The sequence below is a fragment of the Ornithodoros turicata genome, chromosome 3 (assembly GCF_037126465.1).
Source record: "Ornithodoros turicata isolate Travis chromosome 3, ASM3712646v1, whole genome shotgun sequence".
Taxonomy (NCBI): Eukaryota; Metazoa; Arthropoda; class Arachnida; order Ixodida; family Argasidae; genus Ornithodoros; species Ornithodoros turicata.
Genome location: NC_088203.1, coordinates 483,424 through 502,824, shown reverse-complemented (window position 1 = coordinate 502,824; position 19,401 = coordinate 483,424). Strand labels below are relative to the sequence as shown.

At 44.7% G+C, this 19,401-nt stretch overlaps 1 protein-coding gene and 1 long non-coding RNA gene across 3 annotated transcripts in view; one reads left to right on the top strand and one right to left on the bottom strand.

The window, feature by feature from the left end:
• Window positions 1-19,401, bottom strand: part of LOC135387774 (voltage-dependent calcium channel subunit alpha-2/delta-1-like) — an 84,522-nt gene that overhangs the window by 23,617 nt on the left and 41,504 nt on the right. For both annotated transcript variants that reach the window (XM_064616891.1, XM_064616892.1), the window contains 25 exons: window positions 13,155-13,236; window positions 12,328-12,441; window positions 11,830-11,889; window positions 7,752-7,893; window positions 7,558-7,689; window positions 7,061-7,115; window positions 6,417-6,467; window positions 6,246-6,345; window positions 5,870-5,938; window positions 5,725-5,814; window positions 5,555-5,674; window positions 5,350-5,428; window positions 5,103-5,152; window positions 4,960-5,043; window positions 4,846-4,902; window positions 4,708-4,785; window positions 4,100-4,174; window positions 3,674-3,745; window positions 3,553-3,624; window positions 3,441-3,502; window positions 3,321-3,388; window positions 3,215-3,263; window positions 3,079-3,167; window positions 2,935-3,022; window positions 2,820-2,882 (listed from right to left, as the gene is read on the bottom strand). In XM_064616891.1, coding sequence (XP_064472961.1) covers window positions 2,820-2,882; window positions 2,935-3,022; window positions 3,079-3,167; window positions 3,215-3,263; window positions 3,321-3,388; window positions 3,441-3,502; window positions 3,553-3,624; window positions 3,674-3,745; window positions 4,100-4,174; window positions 4,708-4,785; window positions 4,846-4,902; window positions 4,960-5,043; window positions 5,103-5,152; window positions 5,350-5,428; window positions 5,555-5,674; window positions 5,725-5,814; window positions 5,870-5,938; window positions 6,246-6,345; window positions 6,417-6,467; window positions 7,061-7,115; window positions 7,558-7,689; window positions 7,752-7,893; window positions 11,830-11,889; window positions 12,328-12,441; window positions 13,155-13,236 — 2,001 coding nt within the window. The remainder of the gene's footprint in view (window positions 1-2,819; window positions 2,883-2,934; window positions 3,023-3,078; window positions 3,168-3,214; window positions 3,264-3,320; window positions 3,389-3,440; window positions 3,503-3,552; window positions 3,625-3,673; window positions 3,746-4,099; window positions 4,175-4,707; window positions 4,786-4,845; window positions 4,903-4,959; window positions 5,044-5,102; window positions 5,153-5,349; window positions 5,429-5,554; window positions 5,675-5,724; window positions 5,815-5,869; window positions 5,939-6,245; window positions 6,346-6,416; window positions 6,468-7,060; window positions 7,116-7,557; window positions 7,690-7,751; window positions 7,894-11,829; window positions 11,890-12,327; window positions 12,442-13,154; window positions 13,237-19,401) is intronic.
• LOC135387775 (uncharacterized) overlaps window positions 1-19,401 on the top strand; it is a 66,284-nt gene that overhangs the window by 32,628 nt on the left and 14,255 nt on the right. The gene's annotated exons all lie outside the window — the stretch shown is intronic.

Here is a 19,401-nt window from a genome sequence, read left to right as displayed (position 1 = left end):
GTTTGTAATGAAGTTAATATTAATGAAGTAATGTTAGCTTAGCCCAATTGGTAGAGCCCTGGACTGGTAATCCAGAAGATGTGGGTTCGGGTCCTACACCTGGCTAACCTTTTCAGTGACTTCATCTTTCATCATTAATTTCTAAGGCACTTGAGGCTTTGTATGTATTTGTCCTTTCTATGTATTCCAGCCTCAGAACATCAATTATCTGATGTTCTATAAGTTTGTAACCCGTAGTGTTCATTTGTACTCGGGCTAGCAACAGAGTCACATCTACTGCAAGCGTGAAATTTTCAAATATTGAACTTGGTGCTGCCACCAAGTTCCTGTTCATGCAGAGGAAAACTCGAAGAGAAATGTACGAGTGCAAATTGCAAACATTAACTGAGGAGTGCCCGTCATACTCGACCGTGAATAAGTGGTGTGCCTACTTTAGGTATTTAACACGTCCTGGAGAACCGGGAAAGTACCTGACAGATTGGAATCAAGCGCGAGTTGTTCCACTACTGAAGCTGGAAAAATCGCTTTCTCAGCTCTCTTCTTTCAGGCCACTGAGCTTGACTAGCTGCCTTGGCAAGTTGTTGAAACGCATGATCCTCCACAGAATCGAGTGGTGGCTCGAGAGGCACTCCTCCTTTCCGCAGGAAATGACAGGATTCCGCAAGCACAGGTCTTCCATGGACTCTGTTCTTGACTTCATTATACCGGTGGAAGAAGCAAAGGCGCGTGCGAAGACACTGGTGGCTGCATTTCTTGATGTTAAACGCACTTACGACACCGCGAGCCACGCATTCGTTCTGCATCCCACCACACAAGCCGGCCTATCCTCCAGAGCTATCTCATGGATTAAGGACTTCCTCCATGGCAGGCAACTATTTGTTCGTCAAGGGGCTCTCATGGATTAAGGACTTCCTCCATGGCAGGTAACCTATTTGTTCGTCAAGGGGATCTCATGGGTTAAGGACTTCCTCCATGGCAGGCACCTATTTGTTCGTCAAGGGGACACGGAGTATGTCTCCGTCTCCAGCGGCGCCTGCAACACGCTTTGAACACTATTGAGCACTACCTCACAACGGCCGGCATGGACATCTCGACTGAAAAGTCCGTGGTACTCCCGTTTACGAGAAGGAACATGAATCCCTTCCCTCTTTCAGTTGCTGAGGAGTGCATCCTTCCATCGCTTCCTCGGCTTGGAAGCCAAGGTCCACCGGTGGATTGCGGTGATCAGGCATCTGGCAGGTATGAAGTGGGGAAGTGCCACGGCGTCCGATTTTGGTTCGCGGGTCACTTGCATACAGCTTACCTGTGTTGAATGATCTCCAACCTTCTTCAGTCCATAAACTTGAGTGCCTCCTGGCGCGCAGTCTCCGAGTGTGCTCCCTCGAGCGGCAGAGACCCATATGGTCATTGCTGAGGCTAAGGAAGCCCCGCTTAAAGTGATTCGCTACGGAGAGACGTGTCGGCAGTACCTCTGCATTCACCATCGGCGGCACCCGCTAGTTAAGAAGCTCCGGATACACAAGCACTGCACTGTACACCCATGTGTCTCTCAACTGTATACCTGACTTCGTAGTCACAGCTCTCAGCACTCCTCCTTGGACATCTCCGATACCCTGCATCTCCCTGTCGGTCTAACAGGGAAGGAAGGCAACGTTGCTGCATGCATGACGAAGCAGCTCACTCTCGATATGATGAGCTCGTGTTATGAGACTTCCACCGCAGTATTCACGGACGGTTCAACCACGAGGTGAAGTTCGTCGTCTGCACTTGTCACTCCCTCCGAGTCAATCTCAGATGGCCATAATCTCTTACATAAAACATCGTCAACATGCGCTGAGCTTTATGCTATTCTTTTCGCCCTGCGGAAAATTACTGACAGCCCCGTTCGCTCCTGGGTCGTTTTTACGGATTCCAGATCTGCGCTGCAGTGTGTGGCAAATATGGGACTTCGCGGTTTCCTCAGTCCTGTGGTCATTGAAATTCTGCAAGTATACGCACAAGGACACTCTATCGTCTTCCAGTGGAACCCTGGTCATGTGGGCATCAGCAGGAACGAGGACGCAGATCGAACAGCCGCAGGCGCGCCTCAGTATACCCGGCGTGTCCCCATCATCTTGTCTCGGGGGGATCTCAAGCCTCACTGGCCCCAAGATGCACTCTCAGTGGCAACATGACATCACCACCCACTCTCTCATTTACTCCGTTGACCCCACATTCTGCCTTACTCTCCCTCGCCGAATACCACGTTCCTTTACCACAGTCTTTCACCGCATGAGACTTAACGTGGCTTTTACACCGTCTTTCAAACACCTCCTCGGTGTCGGCGCGTCCAGCCTCTGTTCCACGTGTGGTGTGCCCGGTGACCTCTATCACGTCCTCCTGTTCTGCGGACTGTACGATCGCGAGCGCACCTTCATGGAAACTGCTCTGCAACGCGTCGATCAACGTCAGTTCAGCTTAGCCAAAACTCTCGGGCCATGGTCGGACCCCTCAAATCTGATGCAAGGCATACGAGTTGTTGCTGGGTTCCTCTCCAGCACTGCACTAATGAATGACATCTAATAGGACACCTTTCCCGTCATCATCCCATTTATGTATGTGTGTGCTCTTCCTTGGATGTCTCTGAAGACATTAATGGAAGTATGTGGAAGATGGAAAGAGCAACTTTTTTCTTACGCTTGCTAAAGTCCTAGTGCAATTTCATGTGAATGTTTTCTCTCAGAAAGTATTTTTTCTAGGTGAATTCTTGGGCGTGATGGAGGGCCGTCAACGAGAGGTTGACCAAGCCCTTGTTCTTATCTGTTAACCTATTTGCTTACCTATCAGGATGGAAGCGTAATAGGCCACCCTCTGTTCCTACAAATGTTCCAATGATACCGTCCCTGAAATAAATGGATTTAGGTCAGGTTATTTTAGGACTGTCCAAACATGTACCTGTCTTCAGTGAGGTTGGTCCAGTTACTGACTACTGCTCGTGTGCGCTCCATGTCCCATAGGAGTCGCTGTACAAGCAGGGAATCGCCTGTAATATATCGCCTGTTAAAGGATGATGTCCTGCTATGCTGGCGGCTGCCTTACACTGATGAGGTTCAGTCCGGTAGGCGTGCAGCACTTGAGAGAGCATCCCTGCAGGACCTCGTACTCGTGCAAGGTTTTTACAGTAGCGCCTGGAAGAGGAAAGTTATATCTAAAAGGACTAAAAGGAAGAACGTACCATGGTGCTATAAGGATCCCATCTCCACGGTCCGTTTCAGACCGGAAACCTGCATGAGAGCAGCGGGATGACATACGTCTGTCTACCAATACAAATGTCTACCTACCGTCGTCCACACGAATCCCGGCCACACGGATGTAATACTTTCTCTTTTCGGGAAACACCAGAGCCACGCTGTTCGAGACAATGTAAAATGAGCGCCATATTGAAAAGTCAGTTGTCTTACCCAAATTCCGAGTCGTTCATGTGGTTGTAGTAATATGTGAGCGTTTGCGGTACGACATGTTTCTGTAAAGACACCATTAAGCAATGTGTGCTCCAGCCAGTTGTTCCCATACCTCGTCAGGCATCCGAACCAAGCTTTTGATGGTTTCTTGTCCAGAATGACCTTCTATCATTCTCTTTCGAATCTGCGATCAATAAATTTTTATGATGGCAACAACACTTTCATCCACTTACTTTCTTTTTTTGGCCGTTTTCAATCTCAACATCAAGCAGATCAATGTCGAGAGGCTCTTCCATCGATCCGAGCTGCGTCCAAGATAACTCTTATTAACCAAGTGTTACTACCTCAGACAATTGTTACAACACCGGGTAGCGCTGTAGAAGAGTGGATATTTTTGCATGCAGTTCAATGGTTGTTTACTAATACCCTTGTCACACGGGCACATTTAGGGCCTTTTATCTCAACTGCTTTAGTAGATAGGGCAACAAGTTCGATGCCGGAGAGAGCGCGAAACAGTGCTGCGTGAATGTTTTCTATGTCATTTGTGGAATTTCCAAAAGGCCTTGAGATAAGAGGTTCTGAATGTGCCCGTGTGTCAGGGGTATAAGAAAGCCGATGGCCCCGGTCCGTGGGACATTTCTTGTCACAGCATCACTCACCTGCAGTTTCATGTCGGGATGGTACATGACGTACCCATTACGGTTGATCATGAAAGAGTACCCGGAAGGGCCGATCTACAAGAAACTTTCATAGAGAAATGTTCCCAAAGAGGATCAATGCATGGGCGCCGGAAGTCCTTCACAAACAGGATGGGTGAGTGAGTGTGCCATTACCTGACCTAACCTAAAGGGTGTAATTATTGCTGCACTTGGAATGTTCTGGCCATGGCTCAGGCAAAGACAGCATATATGCCAGACGGGTCATGAAAAGGCTTTTCGCCGCTTCACTTTTTAGCTACAAATGCTTCTCTGCGTTGATGAAAAACAAGGCCATGTCCTTTGCTGGAGCGCAAGTCTGCATAATGTAAAAAACCCCGAGACTAGGGAACACGAAGGGACAGACACAAACACGAGTCTGCGTTTCCCTATAAGCGAGGCTACTCTTCGCACAGATATCACGTAGGATAATTGAGGGGAGTCTCCTACTTTTTTAAACCGGTCTTCGCTACGGTAATAGATAGAGCCCAAAGGGAATCTGTCGAGGACGACATTTACGGGAGCATAAATTCGTCCACTACCTTCCGACGCCCCTGGATCAATGGACCTACCTTGTAGGTTGGTTCATGGTCTTTGAGTTCTTGAAGCGACACGTCGATTCCCATCACTCCAACGATGGACTGATCCTTCTGAATAAGTAGCACTCATGTTACTCGTCTGATGTGCTGTGACCTCTTACACTTTCTTACACTTCCTCGTGTCTTATTGTAAACTGGTAAAGTGGCCGTTGTTAGGAGGCCGAGACCCTGTTGAGAGGAGACAACGGTAACAAAACAACGAAAGGTCCGGTCTTTGGTGCTTACGCCAGAATCCTTATAAAAATTTGTCCAGGCAAACTGTTTCTCTCCAGAAAGAACCATTGGTCTGCTTAACACTTTGATATATTCCTGATAATGAAAAACGCTTATTGCTCTTGATGCGGTGCACGATGAGAGAAGGCACTTGCCTGGACTTTGTACCTGCTCGAACCAAATGATGTGATCGCCGAGAAGTAACCTGCAGGGAAGAAGGGCTTAGTAAAGAAAACTAGGCTGTGCTCGAAACAAACCTAGCGAGAAGACCCTTATTATATTACTTGCTTTCCTTTCTCGCTGTTATAAAGCAATGCATTTCCCGATCAATACAAGAACTGAATAAATCGACGACCACATTTCCTACAAAACCTTTCTTGTATTTCATGCATCGCAACTGACCCCTATTGTTGCAAGCGAGTGCCTTGAGCGTAGCGTAGGGAATCGGATGAGGTCCTACGACGTACGTGAAGATCCGAACCTGCAACAAAACATTAAAACGGCGTCAAAATGAGAATCTGTCGCTCTATATTTTTTATGACAGTGTCTCGTCAAAAGGGACAAAAGTAGTAACGTTGAAAACTGCGCATATTGTATACAAGCCCACCTGCTTGTCCGCATTCAGCTTCTTGACGAGAGCAGAAGGATCTTCCGTTCCACCATCCGTGAAAATCATTATCATCTGGATGCACTCTGCCCCGGCATACGATGTTCGATTGTTTCGGAACTATAGAGGGATCCACAATGAGATGATGATGTTGATGACTTTATGCTTACCTCGTCCAACTTATTGAAGGCAAACTCTAGGGCATGTGATAAGGACGCTGTGCCGCCGTCGGTCACCAGGTCTACACTCCGGGCCAGGATCTGCGCACAATAAGATCTTAGGATGGACTCATACTCATGGCTTCTTCAATTCTACCCGTTTGTTCCTTCTATTGGCCTGTACAAGTGTATCGAAGCATGAGATCCACCGGACTTGAGACGTGAACTGTAAGCACACATTGATCCACATTATCACTGCCTTCCTTAAAAGCTTTTTTTTCACAAGGTCCCACAATGGTCCCCATTTCTAAAGCCCCCCAAGAATAAAAAAAAGCGATATAACCGAGAAATGGTCGTGCAAGGACAGCACGTGACTGTGCTCGTCACAATGCACATTTGACATGACGATTATCAGGCGCTCTGGTGCCTCGTCGTGACCATTTTTTAAGTTGAAATATTTGTTTTCCTTTCTAATCAATGGCAAAATTGCCGTCCCACAAGATACGAGTTTTTGTTTAAAGAAAATACGAGACCCAAGCGACGTTGATGAAGTCGTTCTCTTCGAAGGTATCCAACAGTGATTTCACAGAAAGCTTCATCATCTCCATGGATGGACCGTGCATGCTTCCACTCCTATACAAGATAAAAGTCACTCTGGGATTTTTAATTCAACCGGCAGTCTAAAATCTTTTGTTCACACTTACGTATCCATAAGTACGATGACGTCCTTTGGCGAGCTGGATCCATCAATAAACCTGGAAGGACATTTGGGTTCACCTCCAATGAACACAAATCGTACTGCACGTCCGAAGACGTGCTCAATACAGCGCAAGCACACGGTGGGTGCTATAAACAGGTCAGTCACATTTTGGCGCGTGACGCTTTACCTACTTGACAGACAGACTTCTGCTGCCACACAGTGAATAATTTATGCCAGAGAAACCTACGAAAAAAATCGTGGTTACCAGACAATGCGTAACAAAATAAATACGGCCACACAAACTTTCGTCTTCATGCATACACCATACCGATGGATGGAGGCGAAAGTTTGCGTGGTCATATTTATTTTGTTACACGGTGCTAGGTAACCACATTTTTTTCGTAGGATCCTCTTGCATAAATTGTTTACCCTGAGGCAGAGGAAGTCTGTGCGTGGTATCGCGTCAAGGAGATGCCACGTCTTGCACGAAAATGTGAGTGACCTTTTAGAGCACCCACCCTGTACTTGGAACGTTTCAGCAAAGGGACGGAACAAGAATGACATCTTTTCAAAGTTTGCTTTTTTCCTACTGGTCCTCCGGTTGCCCGAGTTTTGCATTGACGCAAGGAAAATGATGAGAAAACTCACCAAGGTCGCATTCGGACATCGAACAGATCCGGTTTTCCGGCCTTCCAACGATTTGCTGCAAACACAACCAAACCGTTTTATTTCGTCGCTAGTTTCCGACAAATTATAATAAAATTCCCTCGATTACGATTCAATATGGAAGGACACATGAGGACTTTCCCGTCTGAAATAGTATAGCGCAGGATGTTCACGAAAAACGTACACAGCAGCCGTGCCCCAAAATTCTAGATCCGCTCTAGGGATTGCACATTTTTCTCCAGGGCTAGAGAAAGCCTTACGTTTTCTACCCAATCCCAAAATGCTCCAATATTTCTACCATTATCACGAAACCTTGAAAATGTTTCAACTGACACACCTCAAGTGTTGAAAGCGTTTTCAGTGCAGTGCTTCTGTATATTACAGAAAAAAAATGCTATTCAGGCGCGTTGAAATTAGCTTTTGGCCATCGTCCAGTACCAATGGGGAATGTTGTTGGTGACTAGACCTCGAGATAATACCTGGGAACATCCGCATGTAGCCAACCTCGCTTCCGAAGTATTGCCACAAGAGGTCCGGGTCCTTCTCGGCATTCTGTCGGAAGGCCACATCCAGAGCTTGAGACCACTTGATACCATTCAAAATCTGTGCATCTGCGATATTATAATATTATTATTATAAGCAGCTCCTCTTCCGTAACAGCGTTGTGCGTTACCTCCTTGGAAGATTTCCAGAGGAATATGAACTCCCGAGAAAGACATGTTCACGGGGCGACCAAATCTTTCGCTGTAGCGTAAGGGCGACTCAGCGTTTTTGTCCTCCTTGCTCGTCATCAGCGGTATGTTCACCTCTTCCTGCTGCATTTCCAAAATATGCCAGCAATCTATCATCCATTTCATATTTTGTCCTCAGTCGCAAGGTGCAACTCGTCATTTCAGATCCCCAGAAAATGTTTTCCTACGCACTTTCGTAAGGCATAAAAAATCTCTTTTGCAGACAGTTTACAATTGATTTCTTGCCGTCATTGCATTTCCGGGAAAAACTCGGACCATTTTTCACTGCTCATCAACGTATTGTTGCAATGAGTGTGAACGCTTTCCAAATTCAATTGAATTGATCTTCCGGTACATTCAATGTGATGTCATGCAAAACCGACGACGATATGTTTTGGCTCATTCGGACCCGTATAAAGCAGGGTCTCTCAATCCGAACCGAGACTTCCATGGGACTTCCATGTCACGTCCTTTAGATTGGCAAAGCAAAAACTCAAAGGTCTCCTTATTGCTTCCTACCATTTTCTTTTCTGGGAAAAAACAGGATATTTTAAAAATCTTGGTTATGAAAACCCAGACACCGTACTTTTCTTGTGTGGACGTTTTCTGACTTTTAATCTTTGTCAACGAGACATCTTTGCAAAAGGCTTTGCTTCGCGATATTTACGGGCTTTTATAATACCGCCTAGGAAAATACCTGCATTAAAGTGAACAGAGCAAGTTTTTCAAATAGCTCTAATAAACTGCTCACAATTCGCTCTCTATGAGAAAGCAATGTTCGAGAGACGGAAATTGTGTTTCACTTATGAACTGGACATTGTTATCCTTCGATGACTTTCCTGGGCGTCCATAGTGAACGCAGCTCGGATAGCTACATTGGAAGAAATTTTTGCCTTATCGGCACCGTGCGCTAGAGTTTTCTGTCGACGGCAGCGGCCCCTCGAGGGGATACGCGGCGTAATGCCCCGGTACCAGCGTCTAGCAGTGCTGTGCTAGTTTCGCCCTTCGAAAAGAGCTATTAATTTCAAGCCGTCTGCATAGAAAGTAAAAGGAGAAGATAAAATGGAAACTAATTCTATGTGGCCACGACAACCAAGTTAGTGTGAAAGAGAGGCAACTTGCCGTAAAGGTTTCGTCCTTCTCGCTGTATTGTCCCACCGATCACGTATTTGAGAGAACGCTTTCACTGCAATCCACCCAACTTGCTGCTCAATCCGTTGTTTCTTACAACTCATTTCTTGCATTTAGTATATTTGTCAGTGACCAGCTGAGTATCACGAGGCGGACTTATAGCACAGCAGCTGGCGTGAAAAAGTTGCGAAATACACCAATGAATGGCCAATGAATATAGTGGATATATTCAGCTTCCATATATACAGCAGCCAATATATATATATAAAATGAAAAAAAAATAGCCGGAGCTCTTTGGCTGCACGTATAGCATATGTTTGTAGTTCAAAGCTCCAGTAGCTGTAGCTGTAGCTCCAGTACTGGCATGGCGACGTTTGAGCTACAAATATATATATATATATATATACTACATATTGCCAATACATACTTGCAGCCAATATACAGCTTGCATGCGAGTACAGGGGAATGTGGGAATTATTTGTGGCCCCGAGCTGCGTTTCACAAGCCGTCATCAATGTAGGTGCATTCTGTCTCTATGATCTTATTATCGTTGCCAAATCTTGTGATCTCGGTTTACAAGCGGTTCTTTGCTCCTTCCTATTCGTCCCCCCCCCCCACACACACGCGCACACAGTGCAAGTGTACTCAATAATTTGTAGTCCCTTCCAGATAAATATGCACTTAACACAAATACTACACGCTTGTCTGCGCTCACACATTGTGCATAGACACATAATGTTCCACGTGCGAAAAGCTTCCCCCTCGCATACATTTTACGTGTTTCCTATTGCGGAGCAAATGCCCTTCCTACAAACCACTTCCACACAAGTAGTCTCACGGTTTAATGAGGTCAAAGCCCCAAAGCCGACATAGAAAATTCGGGAAACCACTCGTATGCACCATTGGTGCCGATACGGCGTCAGTACCAGACCGTTACGCGCGAAATCGACACGGGTGGCGCTGTCGATCAAGCGACCGCAGCGTCCTCCAGCTAGTGCACGGTGCCCACAAAACAGAGGGCTATCCAAACCGCAGCATTCTTCATATAAGCTCATATCACAAGTTGCTTATCGGACGCCACAATCCAAGGCGTTTCCTTCACCCGACAGTACACTCGAATTTTCTATTTTGATTCACATCGCCGAGCAAAATGGCGGCTCTCAATCAGCCTTGGCTTAACCTCCTTCCATTCACACTGCTATTCTGTCATTCCAAAACAACTGTCTTATAATGAATACACTAAGCGTAAAGAGCTAGCTCACTGCGTAGCGCTGGCTGATACATTGCAGCATAGTTGAAACACAGCCTTTCCTTGCGTGCGTCAACTCGAAGGTAAATCCAAATCGCTCGAACCTGTTCCTCGGGTACGACAACACTCAAGTTTTAAGACTGTTCGTAAACTTGTATTTGTTTCAAGAAATAGTACAACACAAACGGAGATGAACATTCAAAGTTTGAACGCAACCACACTACTCAGGGAGACGAGCTATCTTGGGGGGAAGTTCCGTCCAGCGGAAAGGTTCTCCCGAGAGCTGCGTGGGGATGTTTACTCTTGATGATATCTCATGCGGGAATGTTGTTCAATAGACGCCCATTTGTGGTGTGTTCCAGATGCGCATTAGCACTGTCATTCCCCTCGTAGTCTAACAAAAGAAGGAAGCCTTTCCGGCCTAAGCTTTCCGAATTGGCAGAGTTGGTTCGCCCAACGCATTGACAAGCGGCCGTTCAACCTAGCGAAGATCATCGGTCCGTGGTCGAACGCTGCCCACTGGCGGAGTACTTGCGCTCCACCGGTCTGCGACGGCTCTTTGAAAGCCCCCATCATCATCCTCTCCCAACACGAAATAGGGCAGTGTACCCCATCACCCTCCTCACCCTGAGAGAAAGGCCGTTCGTTCGAGCAACATTTCCAAAATGACCGTTGCGGTTCTTACACAATGTTCTTCTGGTATCCAGATGAACCACCAACATAAGCCTAGACTATCTCCTGCAGACGTTCGAAATCGATCCAAAATTCCATGTCCTGAAATGGATACCAGATGGACATCTCTGGGAGCTACATGAATGGACGTCCTTAATTGTACATCCGCAGGATGTACCGTAACGGGCGTTCGAAGAATTGTCCAAATAGGGTCCCTGATGGGATGTTGCAGGGAGCATTATCAGAGGAGAGAGAGAAACATGGCAATGTCGCGTCGTGAGTTGGACTTTCAGTGAACCAGCTAAATGCCTCAAATCAAAAGCAGTAAAACACAGACATTATCGTTGGAGTGAGTTAATACGCCAAGCCGTTCTTCAGTCCAGTGTTATCGGTTACGCAATCGCATTAAAATTAAAGACCTCACCCTTTAGTTTGACTCGCAGGCAAATGGGACTTTAAAATTGGTGGAAGCTGGCGAGACAAGCAATATATAGTATCTGTTTTCGCTTTGGAAAAGTATGCCACTGCCTTTCTAAGTTCGTGGTTCTAAGACCTTTTTTTTTTCTTTTTAAAACTTGACGCTCAATGTCCATAACAGAAATACTAGATAGAAACAAAGCGGACCAACTAAGAAAGAAAGATGCAGTGGCCGAAGCTGAAACAAAATGGCAGAAAAAAACGCCTAGTAGGAGTCTGTCCACTTACGCAGCAGCTCAGTAAACAGTATCAATAGTAATGAGAAAATACCGGGCCCTGAGCACGTACGCAAGTAAGTCCGTGCAACGTCCCGGCATATCCTGTGAGGACAAACGACGGATATTTGTGGGAAGTCCAAACCATGGCCACTCGGAGATGTGGGGGACGTCTGTCTCCCAGGGAGATCCGAATTGCCGGGAAAGGATATCCCCAGGAGAAGTTTTGTTCCGTTTGGGAGTGAGGCGCACGCCCTTTAAGAAAAAGCTGCTTACCTCCAGATCGGCGACATACTTGTGTTTCACAACAGCATCTTCAGCTTTCTTCACGAGGCGCTAAAAGTAAACCATCGTATTTATGGGCTTTTTCCTTATTGTCAAAGTATGAATCAAGTAAGGGATTAGGACCAATACAGAAAGGTATTACGATGAAAGATGAAAGTCACTGAAAAAGTTAGCCAACTTGAGGCCTTGTATGTGATTGTCCCCTTCTATGTGGTTCCAGCCTCAGAACATCATAGAAAGGCAATTTACCTGAATTTGGGGAGCAACCGAAAGGGACGACACGTATAACGCAAATCAACTTTATTCAACTAAGGGATTACGGGAAGAGTTTATTTGCCAGTCTGAGTTTTGCCTGTACGTGTCGTCCTTTTCAGTTTGTCCCCAAACTCAGGGAAATGTTTCGCCTGTCATTACATCAGCTAGCTTGTCTACTTTTCTTCTCACCAAAATAAAACAATTTTCCGATTAACGAACCAGACCGGTATTTACCCTGAGTGCGTTCTTCTTCTTCTGCAAATTCTTCTCAGTCTCCGCAGTCATTCTCAGCAGCAGCTCTGTACCGTTGATTTCCACGCGTGTTGCCTGCCCCATATCCTCATAGTTCTGAAGGAATAAGAGGCAAAATGCTTTCGTCCCCATTTTTTTCCCCTTTATCGCCCTTTGAATATAATGTTCGGACAACTCTCTTCGTTTTCGGGCAGTAATACTTTTCGAAGGCGATATATGCCCATCGTACGGTGCTGAATAAAAGAAAACCTGAGTGTCTTCCGTTAAACAAAGAGTTAAGGGTTCTGCAAGCAAGACGAAAACCCGCAATGAACATCAAATGAACGTCACATTTCCAGTTCGTATTAACAACGTTTCATTTATTTGCCGGTGATTGTGTCCTGTGAACAACTGACGAGTCAGTGAAAAAAAAAAAAGAAAAGAAAAAGTGTAAGCACACAGCATATCATCTTGATGGTTGTGTCATACCAATTACATCTTAGCTGAGAGACTTACGTATCATTAATCAGGCTGTTTTTTTATACTGACAATTCTACGCATCATCTTACGGACGAGCTAGGATTTTTTATCAGTCTACATCCGCCATGAAAACCAGCTTCGACTGACTTGCATCACGACGTTTCATATCGTTGCTTGAAGCGTCCAGTTTATTCCAATTAACAACAACCTAGAAGTTTAGCACAATACCATAGACCATAGTATACAATAGAACAAAAATTAGTGTAAATTGTTGTATTTGATATTGCTCTGTATATTGCTCTATATTACTCTGTCTTCCGAGTATGTTGTTGTCATCCATGAGGACTTACATTCCGAAGCGTTTCAATTCCGGATATAGCAGTGAGTCGCGTCACGAGTGTCGTGTCCAGTTCGTTGGCCCATCGGTACACTCTGGAAAAAGAAAATCGACTATGACAAACATTCAGTGTTCATTGAGTGGCCCTCGTTGTCGTCCCTCAATCTCAAGGAATTTCCAGAATACTCCAGCACAATAACGCAAGGTTCTTTAAATGTACAGCTTGGGACAAAAGTTTACGGAACACCAGAGTGTCGCATTTCTCCATAGCAGCGACACCTTAGCAGCAAACATGAGCGGGAATACACACTGATGTCGAATTCCATTGGGAGAGCAATTTTTGCCCCACGCTGGGTGAGGTTTCGTGCACGGGGTCGCACGTGTTTGCTTTGTGGAATGGAACGCTAACATTCAAGGCGCTTTCTCGGGTTTGCTTTGGTCACGTCAGTAAACGGCTTCGGAATCGCTCAATATAGCGGGAAACAGCGTTATTTCCACTGTTCAAGAGACGAGTAAAAAGAAAAGGCTCAAACGTAACGGCCTCAGTTATCGCGCGCCTTTTTCGTGTCAAAAAGCATTGCTCCTCGGAAGAAATTTTTCTTGCACCTGCTCTACCAACGGAACATTCAACGCATGTCCCGTTCTGCCAATGGAATGCGCCCGTCCGTTTCTTATTCCTCCTCATATCTAGCGGGAGGCCGCTTCGATGAAGAAATACGCCGATGCATTGTTCCGTAAACTTTTGTCCCAAGTTGTAGTCGTTACGTTCGTAACGATTAATGGTCATGTCATTCACAAAGACGTTCATTTGAGAACGCGAGACAAATTCGCGTTTCCACTGACGCTGTCCTAGCCAGGCAATCAATACTAATAGCGAGGGCAAATCATACAAATTAACGCTAAATTGCTCTCGCCGAAGCACCCTGCAATTAATAAAGGCCATTACTCCCGAAGCATCGCTTCTGTGGTGCGCCGCCGAGGAATTGAATTTTGAACGAAAATATTAGCCCCTGGGAATTTATTTTACCTCAAAGAGAGTCACACATTTCGTTTGCTCTGTTATCAGCGCGAAAAATAATTAAGGTTTTCGTTTCGCGGATGTCCTTTCTTTATGTTGCTTAAGATGCAATTAAAAGTATGTCAACATGTAGAAATATATGCCTGAGATATTGAGAAAAGATGGTATGTCTTCGAGGACGCTGAAAGAGGTTCCAATGAAATCGGGGTCCCGTCAGCTGTTACATTGAAAGGAAACATTCTACTTATTGAAGCCACCGAGACACGGGATAGAAAAAAAGAGTCACTAAATAAGCTTGACATCCCGTCTTTCTGTATTACCTCACGTTAAGAATCTCTCTCGAAATTCTACAGGTTTTCCCGCTCATTTTATTGGTCACTCAGTTTAATCCAAGCGCGACCCAATTTAATCCAAGCGCTACCCAATATAATCAAATCAACACGTGTAAAAGCATTCCGTATGTATTCAGTCATGTCATGACTGAGGCTTTCATGATTTCGCCAATGTATCATGAATTTATGACTACTGATTCAACAACCCCTGTATTTTGCAGTGTCATGCGGTGTTTTATGACTGCTTTTTGTCATTATGACATTTCGTGACAATTTTCATGATATGCGCCATGAATCAATTTTGTGGGACTACCGCTGCTTCAAACCATGTCATGCAGTGTTTTGTGACCACCGGCGGTCGTTGTGACATTCCATGACTATTTTTATGATATGCGCTAGGAATCAATTTTGTCGGACTACCGCTGCTTCAAACTGTCATGCAGTGTTTTATGACTACCGGCGGTCATTGTGACATTCCATGACTTTTTTTATGATATGCGCCATGAATCAATTTTGTGGGACTACCGCTGCTTCAAATAGTGTCATGCAGTGTTTTATGACCACCGGCAGTCATTATGACATTCCATGGCGATTTCATGGTATATGTTATGAATCAGTTTTATGGGGCTACCGCTGCTTCAAACAGTGTCATTCAGTGTTATATGAATGCCGACAGTCATTACGACATCCCATGACTATTTTCATGATATGCGCCATGAATCAATTTTGTGGGACTACCGCTGCTTCAAACAGTGTCATGCAGTGTTTTATGACCACCGACAGTCATTATCACATTCCATGGCGATTTCATGGTATGTGCTATGAATAAATTTTATGGGACTACCGCTGCTTCAAACAGTGTCATGCATTGTTTTATTACTACCGACGTGCCTTATGACATTCCGTGACTATTTTCCTGATATGTTCCATGAATCAATTCTATGGGACTACCGATGCTTGAAACAATGTCATGCAGTGTTTTATCACTACCGATTGCCATTATGACTTTTCTTGACTATTTTCATGACACGTACCATGAAAGGAATTTATGGGACTGCCACTGTTTCAAACAGTGCCATAGAGTGTTTTATGGCTACCGACGGCCATTATGACGTTCAATGACTGTTTTCATGACATGTGCTATGAATCGATTTTATGGGACTACCACTGCTTCAAACAATGTCATACACTGTTTTATGACTACCGAGCGTCATTATGACATTCCATGACTATCTTCATGACATGTGCCATGAACCGACATTATGGGACTACTGCTGCTTCACACAGTGTCATACAGTGTTTTGTGACTACTGACGGTCATTATAACATTTCGTGAGGACTTTCATGATATGTGCCCTGAATCAATTTTATGGGATTACCATTGCTTCAAGCACTGTCATATTGACATTCTCTGACTATTTTCATGATACGGGTCATGACTCGACGTTATGCAGATACCGCTGCTTCACACAGTGTCATGCAGTTTTATGAATGCCGATGGTCACTGAGGCATTCGTAGGTAGTCATCATACACTGTATAAGAGGGATGTGAAGCAGCTGAGTTACAGTAGATATCGTGTAAATATCATTGAATGTCATAATGAGCGTCAGTAACCATAAAACAGTATAGGACACTGTGTTAAGCAGCGGTAGTCCCATAACACTTTGGTACGGTCAAAATTAGAATACGCAGCCGGTGTTACTAGAGCGCACAGCAAGCATTTTTCTCTCTCGTCGTATAGAGCATCCTTACAAGCTAGAATCAAAACTAAGTTAGAGGGACACACATAAATACTCCACACCGCGGCATTAACGAATGGACCGACTTGCCAGCAGATCTTGCCGCACTGCGAGATCTTTGTAGCTTTCAGATAGCCTGCGAGAAAACGTTCTCTTGATTGTGGCACTCAAACTTGTCTAAAAATTTCTATTTTATGTTCCTATTTCTCCCCCTTATCTAACGCCTTAACGTAAATGGTCTTTAAGGAAATGAAATAATGTTGGTCCATGCGACATATAATGTCATAATGGACGTCTGGAGTCTCTAGAACACTTGTGGCACTGTATGAAGCAAGGGTAGATGGATGAAGCCGAGTCATGACCCAAATCATGAAAATAGTCATGGGACTGGCCCATGACTGAAGGGACGCAAAAGCTTTTTCGCAGGTATTACGAACCATTCGTTGCGGTTATTTATTATCCCGAAATGTGGATACGCGAAATCCCGAGATTTCGGAACATGATCTCAACTCGGTTACTAATCCATGGACGAAAATCTCCGTGCGAGATTACTGGACTGAGGAACTGAACGTGAACCCTCGTGGACAATCGGCCGGGAGAGAAGGAACAGCTTGGATGTTATCAGCCAGTTTCCAGAGTTGATTACGCAAGATAATCGCAGCGAGCTCGATTGTATGTCTCCATACAGTGATTAAAAAAAGACACACAGTTATTCTAGTACATCTTCTGTGTGGTCGGCTGTCGTAAACCTTGTTGTGTTTAGTAGCGCATGGTGGCCATAAATTGAGATCCCCACAATGAGAGAGCTACTTTTATGGCACGCCCATAAGTGCACTCAAGTTGCATCCTTTTCAACAAACGTCTCACCGCATATTGTCTAAAAGTAAGGCACTTCTTTGGATTCAAAGAATGGTTGTACCAATTCTTCCAAACGTTACTTAGTTACCAACGAGCTTTCTTCATTACAGGTTCTGCCATCCATCACAACATAGTTTTTTTTTATCGTTCCTAATATTCATCAACAGCCTTTTTTCCCTTTGCTCCAAGATTTACGGCCAGAGAAGGACATTAATGGCTTTTCTTTATCGCGTCTCTGCAGGGTCCATTAATATGCAGGCAGTTGTTTAGCGGCCATATTGGTGCGATATTCACTTTCGCCCAAGTTGACCTACCGATGGTGTCTCTAGATGCACGAAAAAAGTATTCTTTCGTTCCCCCACGTTTTAGAGACAGTTTTGGGCGGGAGCATGACCCTGTCGGGCGCTGACGTCGTTTTTGCGTAGAAAGTGGGATCACGTGACGGCGCATGCGCATTAGCTATTTCGATGTTGTCTCTTATTCTGAGCGTTGTCTACTCCACATATCGCGTATTTTAACCTTTCCTTGTCACGATAAGCAGTTTTTGTCGCTGCACGAGCCTTCTTGGAGGTTTGGTTCATGCATGTTCAGCTGTGGCTAAAGGTTCGCGGGACCACTGAATAGTGAAATGAACTAACAATAGAAGAAATAATGATAGGCATGCCCAAAAGTCGTCTAGTATTGACTGAAGCACTTTTGTTCTAATTTAGACCTTCGATGTGATCTTGGCAGACTGCTCAATTTTTCGTGCTGTCGATATTTAGATTTCATGTAGCCTAATTGATATAGCTGCGAGCCGATCGCGCTGCTTTCGGAGAAAATATATTGTGTGACAAACACACGATGAGCTTCGTGTAATGTTCAACATGCGTTTCTCATTAGATTATGTCTAAATGTAGGTCTTGAGCCATCAGCCCCGTGCGTCTAACATATTTTTCGAAACTGCAAAAGAAAACCTGAACGACCCCTAATTATCTGTTAAGAGCAAATGCTAACGTTTTGTGACAAAGGAAACTGTAACTGTTGACAAGGTGGAAAAGTGGCTTGGATATCAAACAAAGTACGTGCTCGTTTCAGAATTCTCAAAAAGAAATCTCGCACTGCCCCGAAAACATGGAATTAGAATGTTAATTAACCAATAGTTGCGCTTTGAAACAGTATATCCACATGTGAAACTCGCATCTAGGTAGCGTTTTATTATCTGTAAATGATAAGACGTGTATTTTATTCACATAAAACTCTACTTTATCACTTTCAAGTTGCATGAGTTTTTCAATTGTTCTGAACGGAGAAGCTGCCAACGTTTAAATGTGAAACGTCTCAAGCACCGGCTCCAGCTATCGATAAAACCGCTGTTTGGCGCAGATGACGTCATTTGCAAGCTGAAATATGGGGAGGTTTTTCTTATTTCTCTACATTTCGATGAGCGGCACTGAAAATCAAGTTTTCCGCAAAGAAACTTTGGAACGAATGCGTTCGTTTTAGAGGTTTAACACTTTTCGCTCGAGGACAAATTGTCCCAAGCATACAGAAACCGTAGTCTCTGCTCTTTAGGCTATTTTCACGAACAGATGCTTCAGTGTTGTTCTCTTTCATGGTGGAAATTCTGTTGCTGCCATTCAGCATGCCCTCGTAGAATCCGAGAGGATAATACTCCTTGCTCAATTGAGTACTGTCAGCGAGGCGGTTGAATAAATTTTCGCATCGTAGTCATTCAATCTGGTTGCAATTATAGACAGAATCTTGTCTAACGTCGTCGAGAAATACTTGTTCGTTAGAATGTTACACCCTGCTTTCCCTTTCGGTAATCGAATGTTACACATGCACCATGTCAGTTGTCGTCGTTGTTGTTGATCTTGTTAACGTCGGAAATGACTGGACTGGTTACAAGTGGACGTCTACCACTTCCAGTTTTTATTTCCCATGGTAGACATTCAACCTGGCTGCAATTATAGGCGGAACCTCGTGCAACACCGTTGAATTCTTAAAATGTGGCTTTATTCATTTTCGTCATAGCCCCACCTAAATTGTTCCCTTGCACTTCATCATCTCTAATCGACCGTATTATAGTCGTAATCTTTCGGTTGCTGTTCCTTTTGTTAAAGTCGGAAATTTTTTTTTTTTTTTTTTTCGTTCAAGAAAGGGCAAGCGACAGAATGATCAAGAGAGAACTGATGTTCTGAGGCTCAAATTGCCTAAGACCATGAAAGAAGGACGCGAACCCACGTCTTCTGGATTATCAGTCCAGGGCTCTACCAATTGAGCTAAGCTAACACACCTCCCCAATGTCTTCCAAGGGCGCGTCATCTGAC